General features: G+C 48.0%; 1 protein-coding gene across 1 annotated transcript in view; it reads left to right on the top strand.

The window, feature by feature from the left end:
* The first annotated feature begins 409 nt into the window (after positions 1–409).
* SEPTIN9 (septin 9) overlaps positions 410–12,116 on the top strand; it is a 145,941-nt gene continuing 134,234 nt past the window's right edge. The window contains exon 1 of the mRNA XM_069872867.1: positions 410–556. Within this exon, the coding sequence (XP_069728968.1) occupies positions 535–556 (22 nt within the window). The 5' untranslated portion in view covers positions 410–534. The remainder of the gene's footprint in view (positions 557–12,116) is intronic.

Raw genomic sequence — 12,116 nt, 5'->3', positions numbered from 1 at the left:
GTTTACACTGCAGGGTGCTGCCGGGCCAGCGATGCACTTTGAACTAGAAACTGCCTGACTTGAGAGCTGCGCTGACCTGAGCCGCTCCGGCAGCAAAGGGCTGTATCAAAGCCATGGGGTGCACCGTTTGGAGGCATGAAATTCTTTCCCTTCCCTTTGTTGCACCAGATAAATACACTGGGATCTGTAGGGCTGGGAGTTGGTAGGAATAATCCCCAGGGACCGTTTGTTTTCCAAGGGGATAACATACAGCCGCCGGGAAAGCTGAGCCCTGCTCTACCCCTGCTGGTGCCAAGAGAGTTGGAACAGCCCATAACCGTGTGCGAGATTAGGAAAGGTGTGTGCTAATTAATAGGAGCGTTGGGCTGCTCCTCGGCTGGAGCTGCACGTGTGGATGTGGTTGTGGAGCGTGCGTCCCCTCCCTGTCCCTGCCCACCCCAACAAAAGGATCGCACCCACAACACTCCAGGAACCGCTCTTCTCCACGCCTTGCCCCGTTGGCCCCGCTCCTATGTCACAGCTCGAAGCGGCGGCATGAAGAAATCCTCGTATTCAGGTGAGCAAGCAGCCACTCCGCTGCCTCTCTCGCCTCTTGGCTCTCTCCCTTTCTCTCTGTGCTGGAAAAAGGTTAAAAGAAAACCCCAAAAGTACAACTTGCACAAGCTCTTCTCCTTCAAGAAGCTCTGTAGTAGGGCGAGGGGCTGTTTCACTGCATATATACATACCCTGTTGATCTGCCAAAAAGGATTAAAAAGCAAAACAAGTCCAGGAAGGCAGCTTATTCCAGGCAAAACTCAGCGTTGGTGGCACTGACCTTGTTATTCAAAAAACATTTCTGCTGGGTGGCATTGGGTGTGACACCAGCTGCCTCCGGGGCTGGAGGGCTTTCCAAATCGGGTGTAGAAGCATCAGGATCCCCTAATGCTGCCGCACTCTCTTCTCCCTGCTCCCCATCCTGGTTTTCTGGGTCTTGCCCTGCAGGGTGAGGTCTGTTCCCTCTGCTCTCACAGGTTTCTTCCTCCTCAGCTAACGCGGGAGCAAGCAACCGTGACTGATGGAACTTCTCTGAGACTTCTGTGAAATCTAGCCAGTGGTCCCAAGAAGTGTCTACAGCCTGATAGGGCAGGATCGTCCCCTACAAAAGGTCCATTGCTCACCCCATAAAGCTCAGGTGCCTCTGTCAGCTCCTCCAGGTGCAGGACTTTGCTCTGCAGGTGATTTCTGCTTGCTCCAGCTACCAGCCCATGACCCTGCGTTCTGTAAGTCTGGTTCTACCCTGGCTGCTGTGGGAACACGGTGTCATTGTGCTGTGCGCCTCCTAAAGCTCTGAGTCACAGGTCCAGCTGCACTGCAGGGGTGTTTGGGGCAGCTGCCACGCTACGAATCACTCGAGCCATGACATGGCCAACTGGACTCTGCCTGAGCTCATAAACCACAGGAGCTGAGGGTTTGTCTTCACTCGGAAAATTCCCTGTGTCATGCCACTGCCTGCATATTGTTAAAATTAGTCAGTAATGGGTTCTCTCTTGCACATTTCTCTTCTCTCATTAGTGTTGCTAAATGAACTGCCAGGAAGGTTTTATTAGGGTTTGTATGCCTGGAACCTGAGAAAGCCTAAGTATGATTATTAGCACACTGTAAAGGATATAAGTGGCTATTAGCGGTTGTGCATTGTGCGTAGGGAAACCTTTTATTGTACAGCCCTCCTGAGGGCAGATGGAGGCTGAGGCAGCCCTGGAGCAGACAGGAGCTGTGCAAGGACAAACCTCGAGGCTGTCATAAGAAGAAGCAGTCAGTATTGCGTGACCTGCTACTACGACTTCTTGCCAATGAGACCAAGTGATCCCTAATTGCTTTGCAATGGTGTTGAAGTGGAGCTGTGGCACTGCAACCCCCCCTTCCTGATGCGATTGATGTGTCTCTGGTCAGCATCCAAGCCCCCCTTCACTTGGTGATGCAACTGAGGTCAGCTAACATCTGGTCACAACCTTTAATTCAAAAGAGACCGCAATGGTATTTTGGAAACACTGTTTGCCTTGAGGTTTCCCTTGGCACAGGGCAGTTATTTAAGGCAAATGAACAGAATGGCACTAGCCAGGATACAGTACGTTGAAGCAATTGTGCTGTGACCACCTCAGAGCTTGTAAAAAGCATGAGCAGCTCTTGCTTGCGGGTTGCAAAGGCTCCACTTTCAGTGTTGCAGCCCCTGGCCATGCTGTGCTGGGGCCTTGCCTCTTGCTGATTCATCAAGCAGAAAGGCACTCAATGAATCACCCACCGCAGTGGGGAGGCTGCCTTTGGAGAGCTGCCACCTCTGTGCAGGGCATTGCCAGGCCTCCTTCTCCCATGAAACCAGGGATTTTATAAATCCGGGAACAGCGATGGTGGTTTGCTTTGGGGCATTTCACAGTGAATATTGCTGTGAGACCTGGGTAAGAGGTACAGAAGGCTGCAGAGCCTCTGGACTTTCTACTGCCAGAGAAACTGGTGAGGTGACAATGTGACTTCTCAGCTGCAAAGACTGTGCTTCCCAAGCATGTTGCTGGCAGCCCGTGACAGGCTGGAAGTACAGTGCCTGGCTAAGAATCTCCCAAAAATGATGACAAAAGGAAACAATAAGCATCTTCTAAATGCTTTTTGAGGTTAGGGAGCACCTCTCTCTAGCCTTCTTTGCTCCACTCCAGCATATTCTGAATCTGTTCTATGCATTGGGTCCCTTTAGACCCAGCTGGAGGATCTCGCTTAATTTCATGGGGCTGAAGCTCCAGCTCCGTCCTCCTCTCTGTCTGCAGCAAAGCTGTTGTAGTTCTCTCCGGTTAGCAGACTGCTCCCCTCCCCAGGCAGGATTTACCTTTTCTGAAGTACTTCAGGGGAAATCATTACCCATCTGCTATGACTTTTGGGCACATGCCATGTAGGTGTGATGGGATAAAGAGTTTACGTTCGGATGCTTTATCTCTTACCAGCAGAGAGAAGCTCAGACCTTTGTGCTGTAGCTGTAGGTGTGTGTGGCTCAGCCTGGTAGTGATGTTTTCCCTGGAACTCCCTGGTGGCAGTGGGAGGAGGAGGGGAGAGGGTGGAAAGGGGATTTTACACACTGAGTTAATAATGAGCAATAATATCAAAGCCAGTTGTACATTTGCTTTAGGGATATCTATTATTTCAGAAGCTTAGGACTCAGAGTTTTTTTCTGAGATGTTGTACCAGAATACTACTTCTTAAGGGTTTTTTAATTGTAGTGTTCCATTACTCAAACACAGTTGCATCAACAAAGAAGTAATAGACAGAATTTGTGAAAAATAACACGATGATCTCTAGGTATTTTCAAGGATGGTGCAAACTGTTTTGGCCAAGGACTGTTGGCAGCAGCAGGTTTATGTAAGATGTTGGCGTACACTGAAATAAGGATTGTTCTAATGTCAGTACCTCCAGACTTATCCATAGTGGTTATGTGTGCCCACACTTACCTAAACTGTGGCCTCCCAACTTATTGCTTAGGCACTTAGGGAGAAATAGTTCCTCATGAGCTGAGGCTATAGGGAGAACTGCAGGAGCAACAGCAAAAACCTGGGTTCTGATCACTGCATTAGGATTTGGGAACATTTTTCTTCCCATATCATGACTTGCAAAAAGATTGCCATGGAAAACAGAATGTAAGTCAAACTGGACTTGCCGGCATTATCTAGACTGGGGAGTCTGGTATAAGTGTTCTGTCCTCTGATGTGTTCATTTACAGTGTCTCAGGATCCCCTCTTATCCCAGACTCATTGCTTTCTTTGCCTTGGTGCTGACACTGTGTGGTGCCCTGCAAATGCTGAACACCCACAGCTCCAGTCCAACCAGCAGCAGTTACTGGTGGTAGGAGGAGGGCAGGTTGGGGTTTTATCCCTCTAAAAGGCTCCCTGTTTGTGCTCAAGTACATGCGGCTGGTGGAGTGAGCAAGAGCTGTGATGTGCAGCTGTGATAGCCCCGGGGCACGCACTGCACGCAGGCGCTCATCTGGCAGTAAATGAAGTTCATCAGAGTGAATGAAGAATGATAGAATGCTTTGGGTTGGAAGGGTCCTTAAAGATCATCCAGTTCCACCCACGGGGACACCTCCCACTGGATCAAGTTGCTCAGAGTTTGTCTTGAACACCTCCAGGGATGGGGCATTCCCAACTTCTCTAGGCAACCTCTTCCAGAAGTGGTGGATAGATTTGGACCCTAAATGAGCATCAAGAGCTGTGGTTGGATGGACACTGCTAGTTGAGAGGGGTCTCAGTACATCGTCTGCAGATGGTCTTCTGAGACAGTCTGGAAAAGCTGAAGCTGAATCTTTTTCAGGCTGAGAATAACAAGAGGGGCCCAGCATGATCCCTTCTGGTTTTTAGCCTCCCAGTTGTAAAAGTTGCTGGATGGGGCAGAGATGACCTGCTGTCTGCAGAGCCCCATTGTTCTCTCCCAAACAGGGCTCAACTCTCGTCAGCTAACTGGCATTGTGTTTGTCTAAGCCATGCAAAACCCAACAGGATTGTTCATGCTAATTTATTTAATTATTTTTTTTTCTTTAGTTCACTGGCCAAACTGCAGTATCAAGCTAACTGTATTGCTTGGATCCAACAAAAACATTCATTTAATTTTAGATTGTAATTTTGAACAGAAATTCAAAATATTTTGGTTTTAATTATGTAACAATAAAAAGGCCATTTTTTTCCCCCAGCTTAAACTCACAGCCAGTTCTTACTCCCCCAAACCTGTTTTGCTGGGCCAATAAGCTATCAAACAAAAATAAAAAATAAAAGATTGTACTGAGGATTTGCAATCAACCACAAGAAGCTGGATCTTCAGTCAGTGGTTTTTAAACTGTCTTGCTCAGAACCTGCATTCAGTGCAAGCAGTGCCTTCACCTGCTCAGATGAACCAACATCACTGTTGTCCCAGCTCAGAGTCATAGAATGTAAAATCATCGAGGTTGCAAGACACCTCTAAACTCATCCAGTCCAGCTCTTAGCCCAACACCACCATGCCTAATAAACCATGTCCCAAAGCACCACAGCTACACATTTTTTAACACCTTCAGGGAAGTTGACTCCACCACTTCCCTGGGAAGCCTGTTCCAATGCTTCACCACTCTTTCAGTCAAGAATTTCTTTTTCCTAATATCCAATCCAAACCTCTCCTGGTGCAATTCGAGGCCATTTCCTCTCGTCCTGTTCCTCCCCACCTGTTACCTCTCTGTGAAACAGCCCTATCTGAACATGATGTGCCAAAGCATGTTTGGGGTGTCTCTGTTGCAAGTAAGTATTTAGCTGCTGTGGGTTGAGAGCAAAGCTCTTTGCAGTTTTGCGGCAGCAAGCTGGTTAATGAAGGATCCCAACAGCCACTGGAACGGCTGTTTTGTGCTTTGTGCAAACAGGTGTAGTAAGTAAATGCATCAGCCTTCAGGAAGGCTTCTGCAGAATAGCAGGTGCAGAAAAAATGCCAGGGTTTCTGTTCCATCATGTGTCGTCACCACTCAGTGGGACAGAGCTGGTGGCAGAGCAGCTCCCTGCAGCTCCCAGCATGCTGATTATTGGGTTGATCTTTGTGTATCATTGCTTTTATTAGAGGCAAAAGCTTGTGCTGTGCTGTTGCGTTGTTCACAGTCAGCTCCTCTCCTTCACCTTGCTCAGAGAATGCTATTTTGGCTCTTCCACTGCCACATCCTTGCCCTCTCCCACTTCTGGGTCTATGCAGCCAAGCACGGCAGTGAAATATGTACTGGATTTCTTTTCTTTCAAACTGGTGGCAGAGCAGAGCTGAAGCATTTGTAAAATCAGTGTGAACATGGGGGACATAAAGGAGAAGGATTAGGAAAGAGTTTTGGAGCCCAGGAGAAGAGACAATTGGAGGAATGGTGGTGTTGGCAGTGCCAGCACCGAGTGAACTGCCACAGTAACATTGGTCCCTTGCCTGAGGCTGTGGAAGTTCTGAACAACGTGGTTTTGTGGTGCTTTGTGTTATTGAAGCAGCAACAAGGAAAATAACAAGGACTACAAAACGAACTTGTTTCTTGATAATCCAAGAAGAGCAGTGCACAAAGGGCTTTACATCTTCTCTTCAGGGTGCTGAAAGCTCTGCAGGTTGGCTTGGCCAGCTGTGTGGATGATCCGTATCATTCAGATCCTCCTGAAAGCTGCTTAATACCAAGTGTCCCCAGCACCTCATCCTTGCTTTCAAGCCCCCAAGAAAAGAAAGAAGAAACCTGATGTGGTTCCTGCCTAGAAAACACCTGCTCACTCTTTTGGACAACTGCATCTCTGACTAGTCTGTGCCACTTTCCAACCAGGCATCAGCCACCACCATATTTACTCACATTCATACATGGTGGATTTTCTTCCACAAGTCCCTTCATTTATTTTTTTTTTATCACTCAGTCTATCATATTATGCTGTTCCTGGCTCCATCTTTGCCTGACTCACTTCCCCACCACTGCGCGCACAGTTGGACGTGACCTTTGACATTCCTGCTGGCTGCTGCCCCTGGTTTGTTGTTTGAACTCTAGCAATGTTTAGAGATGCCCAGAGGGAATGAGTGTGATTATCCTGAGGGATATGGGGTGAAAATATCATGTCGTTCCCTTCCCAAGCTTCCAAATTTCTCTGTGACAGGTGTCCGATGGGCAGCAGAGGACGCGTGAGCAGGGCACTGTTGCAAACCACCCCAGTGCCACGGCTGAGAGGCAGAATTGCCCAGGCTTGAACCGTGTGGTTAACAGCTAAAATCCTTTAACGATTGTTTTGGTTACTTTTTAAATGAAAAGGTACGCTTTAGAGAGCTAAATTTCTAATGTCTCTGTCCTCTCTTGTGGTAGTAATGCCTGTAATTTTGCTAGAATGCTACAAATTGTTGGAGTCTCTGATAGACAAAAGTGCCCTTATCCTTGGTCTGATTTTCCTCAGCTGCTTTCAGGGCCTCTCAGTCTGTTTCTGTGGCGTAGCAGATATCAAGAGTTGTTGAAGGCAGCTGGCATCCATCCTGGCAAGCTTACCTCTGTGCTTTTGCCGCAAAAAAATGAGGTGGAACCATGAGATGATCAATCAAAAAGCATGACTGCTGTATTTTATTTGCCTGCTGACAGAATTTATTGCCATAAATGTCAGTGCACTTTGCTGTCACATGTTTCTGATGGTTCGTGATGATTGATGTAGTCTTGTTACGAAAATACTTTCCTATAGCAGCACTGTTGCTGTGCTGGGGTGGCAGGATCAGCGTGATGGGTTTGGTTGTGTGCTCTGCTGTTGGCGGAGTTGGCTGGCGTGTGCGGGCAGTGGTAGAACTTCAGGTAGCAAAACATCCTGACATCTGTTAGGAAATAGTTCGAAGAAGCAAGGGAATCCAGCCTGCAGGGAAAGACAAATAAGAAACCGCAACATGTAGACGTGTGTAGAAAATAACAAATAGCAGTGTGGGGTCCAATGAGGTGATATCCGCTAACCCTGAAACACTGATCATCTTTCTGTGCCCACCTGGGGTGAGCAAGGAGAACTGCTGCCATGTGGAACAGAGAGATGTTACTGCAGAGAATAACTCCCTGCTCCCTCTGGTGCTGCTGGTTACCTGATAGCAAGTGGTGCTTTTTGCCTGAGGTTAATCTGTTCCCTCTTAGACAAAAGATGTCATAGAATAGTTTGGGTTGGAAGAGACCTTAAAGATCATCTAGTTCCAACCCCACTGCGATGGGCAGGTACACCTTCCTCCAGACCAGGCACGCCACGGGTTTTGCAGGTGGGATCTAAATCTAGGGCAAACTCTGTGGAAGAGAACCAGACTTTGTTTTGCAGTGATTTGTGAAAACTTAAACCTGCTGGATAAAGGTGCAAAGTCTCTGCTTACTTTTTGTAACGGAGGGGAGAGGGTGCGATCCACTTGTCCCTAGGGGTGATGCTAGCTGGCCATGCCCGTGTCTTTAACAACACCCCAGGGAGTTGCCCTTCCTGCCAGTCCCAGTGTGCTCGGGAAGAGCAGCTGTGCTCACGCAGCCCTTTCCCTACGGAAATAGCCACGAGTGGTGGGAGAGAGGCGGCACAGTCACTGGTGAGTCAGCCGGTTCCCATACTGGCCTGCAGTGACTTACCAGTGACAAGGACAGATCGAAACACCCTTTAAAGGGTTTATGTTTAAGAGTGGGGTTAACTGCTGCCTGGGAAGCTGCTTCTTTCTGTGTAACTCACCGTTCAGATGAGAGCACAGGCTTGCAGAGCCCTTTCCTGCAGCTGCTGTGAGATGGGGCTCCCCGTTTATCACTGAAGGAGTCCAAAAGGGACTCCCAGCTTTGTGCTTGTAAGGCAACTTCCACTGCCATGTGTGCCAAGTCCCTGTCATGGGGCATGATGGGGTTCAGACATCCCTAGGGCAGAGGCCGGCATCAGTGTGGGACAGCAGCAGGAGGCTGGGAAAGGAAAATGCACCCTGCATAGAATCATAGAATCACTAGGTTGGAAAAGACCCATCAGATCATTGAGTCCAACCATTCCCATCAATCACTAACCCATGTCCCTCAGCACCTCATCCACCCGTGCCTTAAACCCCTCCAGGGAAGGGGACTCAACCCCCTCCCTGGGCAGCCTCTGCCAGTGCCCAATGACCCTTTCCATGAAAAATTTTTCCTAATGTCCAGCCTAAACCTCCCCTGGCGGAGCTTGAGGCCATTCCCTCTCATCCTGTCCCCTGTCACTTGGGAGAAGAGGCCATGTAACTGTCCCCTCCGTTTCCCTCAAACACCGTGCTGCCTTTCAAGCCTCCCAGGTTGAGTAGAGGGAAGTTAAACTGGAGGGACAACTGCAAGCTGGAACTAGTAGCAAAAGGGATTCTTATTATCATTTTTTTTGTCTTTTGCCCATGCCAGATGAACATTATTTACAGGAAACACTTTGTACCGCTATGAGATTTGTTTAGAGAAGGAGTATAGGGGGAGGAGACAGCTAAAGGCATAATGGAAATTAAAAAGGTCAAGAAAGTCCATAATTTCCTGGTGTGGGAGTATTGCTGTTCTAGGGATTGAGGGAGTAATGGAGCTTGGGCTCCAATTCCCAGGGGAGAGAGCGCATTAGCCAAGAGATGTTCTGCAGAGGAACCAGCTTGCTTTGGGAAGAGCTCAGCACCCAGCAGCTCTCTTTGAGGCCTCGAAGGGCTGACCCAAAGCAGCTGTTGGGGACCCAAAGGGTCCCAGGCACTCGGTTGTTCCCTCAGCTCCTCTGGAGTCATGTCTCTAGTGGTGATGGCAGGGAAATGTTGAGCTCACGTACTTGGGGAGCAAGTTGGAGTTCTGATTCTCAAGAGCAGTCCCTGGGTGCAAGTTTGCTTTGCTTTTGATGTTGTCAAGGGAAATGGGGATTGCCTGTGGCTTTATATAATGGACAGAATAAACAAAGGAAACAAGGACAAGATGCCCTCAGCAGTTACTGCTGAGAGCAGTTGTTGAATGACTCAGTGGCTGAGCTGTAAGTGTCTGGACACGTACAAATAAAAAGTTGCTAAGAAGAAGAACAGATCTGGGTGTATTACAAGTCAGGACAAAGGCCTGGCACGTGGTGGACCATGGGAGGTGGCAGGGTTTTGTTCGAGTGAGTCAAAGGTTGACGAAAAGCTGTGAGTTAAGAGCCTGGAGGCTCTGGTTTGCCTGCAAGAAAGGTACAACTCTGGGCTGCAGAAGACCAAGTGACACCCACTGACTCATCTGGAGGGGAGATCCCAGCCTGCCCAGGTCTGTGACCAGGGTTGTCGGCTACCAGCACTCTACAGCTGCTTTGCTCTCCTAATATTCAGTTTCCATTTTCCTTCCAAAATGGCTTTCAATGATTTTTTTAAAATTAAAATAATAGAATTTGAATAGTTTGGGTAGGAATGGACTTTAAAGCCCATCCAGTTCCACCCTCCTGCCATAGGCAGGGACACCTCCCACTGGATCAGGCTGCCCAAGCTCCATCCAACCTGGCCTTGAGCCCCTCCAGGGATGGGGCAGCCACAGCTTCCCTGGGCAACCTGATCCACTGCCTCACCACTCTCATGGTGAAGAAATTCTTCAAGATATTTATATTTTTTAATCAGTAAGAATGCAGACGAAACAAAAATATTTATGCCTGCATGGAATTTATTTTGATGCATTGTGAAAGCTGATATTATTGTCAGTCCAATCCTGAAAAGCCGTAATCCTCCTCATCCTCTGGTTTGCTTTGGGGAAGGTTTCTGACTTTGCTGATTTTCAGTGTTCGAGTAATAAAAGGAGTCATATGTGCTGTATTGCTTTTTATCTAAGGTCAGTAGCTAGAAGTACCAGGAAATCCTTAAATTCAGACCTTCGTTTTGTGCTCTTACAGCCCTGTCTGCCACGTGAGGGTTTTCTTTCCTTCTGGTGTCCTGCCTTCACATGCTTAAAAGAGCATGTTTTATCAAATCGAGTGTAATACCAAGAAATGTGAGTCTGAGTTGTGCGCAAGCTGTACCAAACCCACCACATCCTACCATGGGATTTCAAAGGATTCAATTTTTAATATTTGCATTTTTGGAGATGAGTTATATGTCTCAAAGCTGTTGAGTATTTACGGAAGAGTTTAGACTTATGTGGCCTGAAGAACTAACATGACTGTAGCTAATTGTCCTTCGACATCGTCATTCAACTACATCTGCATCTGTAAACTCTTTCCCGAATTGCTATACTGACAAGTGAGACGCTTCAGTTGGTGAGTCCCACATCTGAGCACGGAGAGGCTGTCAGTGCTGTGGGCTGTTGGGGGATGTCATGGCTTGGGTGGTCTCTCCCGTCCCGCTTGGCAGCTGCAACACGAGGCTGTTATTTATTTCCTGGAGTGGATTTTTGTCAGATAAACCTCCCAACAGTGACGGGAAGTAATCCGACAGCTGATTTCAGCAGCTAATGTTGGGAGCGATGAGTTTATGTTGGGCAAGATGAGCTCAAACCTTGGGACTTTGATCCATCTGTGGAGGTTTCAAACGTGCTTCCGCAGAAAAGCTCCTCTGCTCTGTGTGCTCGTTCGCAGACCAGCTGCTCTCTAGGAAGTTGGCATCAGCCACTAATGTTTTAAAATGCATGTCAGGCTTTTTGGACAGTGTGTTTGTGGTGGGAAGAGGGGAGGAGGATGTCTGTGGCTAAAGGAGGTCTTGGGTTTGTTTTTTTTTTTTGTTTGGCTTTGCCACGTTTTCAAGCATCATGAGAAACACAAGAGCCCTGCTCTTGAGCTGTGGGAGAGAGGGGGTACTGAGAAATTGTTTCTGGATTTGGCTGGGTTAAGAACTAAGAAATTGTCTGGATTAATGTTCAGATCTTACTGAGCCTTTTATGTCCCTTGGGCTGTGCGTACAAGGGTGAGAGCCCCTGGGAATGGATATAGGACAGAAAAATCCTCCATGTCGGTGCACTAGGTGCTTCTGATTGTACATGTCTGAGTTAGACCCTTTCACAGGCTGCTCCTGTTCCCTGGTGAACAGTTTACTGGCTGCTATTGGCACAGGTTTTAACACAGGAGCAGAGTTAGTGGCTCCAGACACAGGGAAGCAAGAGCTGGAAGATCTGTCCAACACAGTCGCATGGCTCCTGGGGAGCTAGTAGAAAACCTGACCACAGTCTTGGGTAAAAATAAACAAAATGCCCTTATTACTAGCCCTGTAGAGATGTTTCTGCATCCAAAGCTGTTTCTGTGTCTGATGGACAGACTCCTACTAAGAAGCATAGCAGGGTGAGAGGTGTTTCATGTGGATCTGTGGATGGCAAAAGAGAAGCTGTTCTGGTAGAGAATGTGCAGCAGTGGAGACTGATCGGGGGAAAGACCTATTCAGGAATGCCCAGGAGCAGAGATGCAACGAAGGAAATGACTTCACTAAAGAACTGAGCATATTTCCTTCTCACACACCCTAGGAGCAGGGTGTGAGCCACGGTGTGTTGGTCTTTGCCCTGGGGTTTGAGTGTATGTGTGTGATTTATAGATATTTTGAGCATTTCTGCAGCTCTCTCCCGACACGCACTGAGGGTGGGGAGGGTGGGTACAGGAGGTAAACCAGGTTCCACCTGCTTCTGGGCCAAAGCTGGACAGCTCTGGAAGAGGAAGGGTAGAAGCATCAAATCTTGTAAGGATGTG

This window comes from Phaenicophaeus curvirostris, chromosome 19, assembly GCF_032191515.1.
Source record: "Phaenicophaeus curvirostris isolate KB17595 chromosome 19, BPBGC_Pcur_1.0, whole genome shotgun sequence".
Taxonomy (NCBI): Eukaryota; Metazoa; Chordata; class Aves; order Cuculiformes; family Cuculidae; genus Phaenicophaeus; species Phaenicophaeus curvirostris.
The sequence above is the reverse complement of the archived record's forward strand: the minus strand, read 5'-3'. Positions and strand labels throughout refer to the sequence as shown.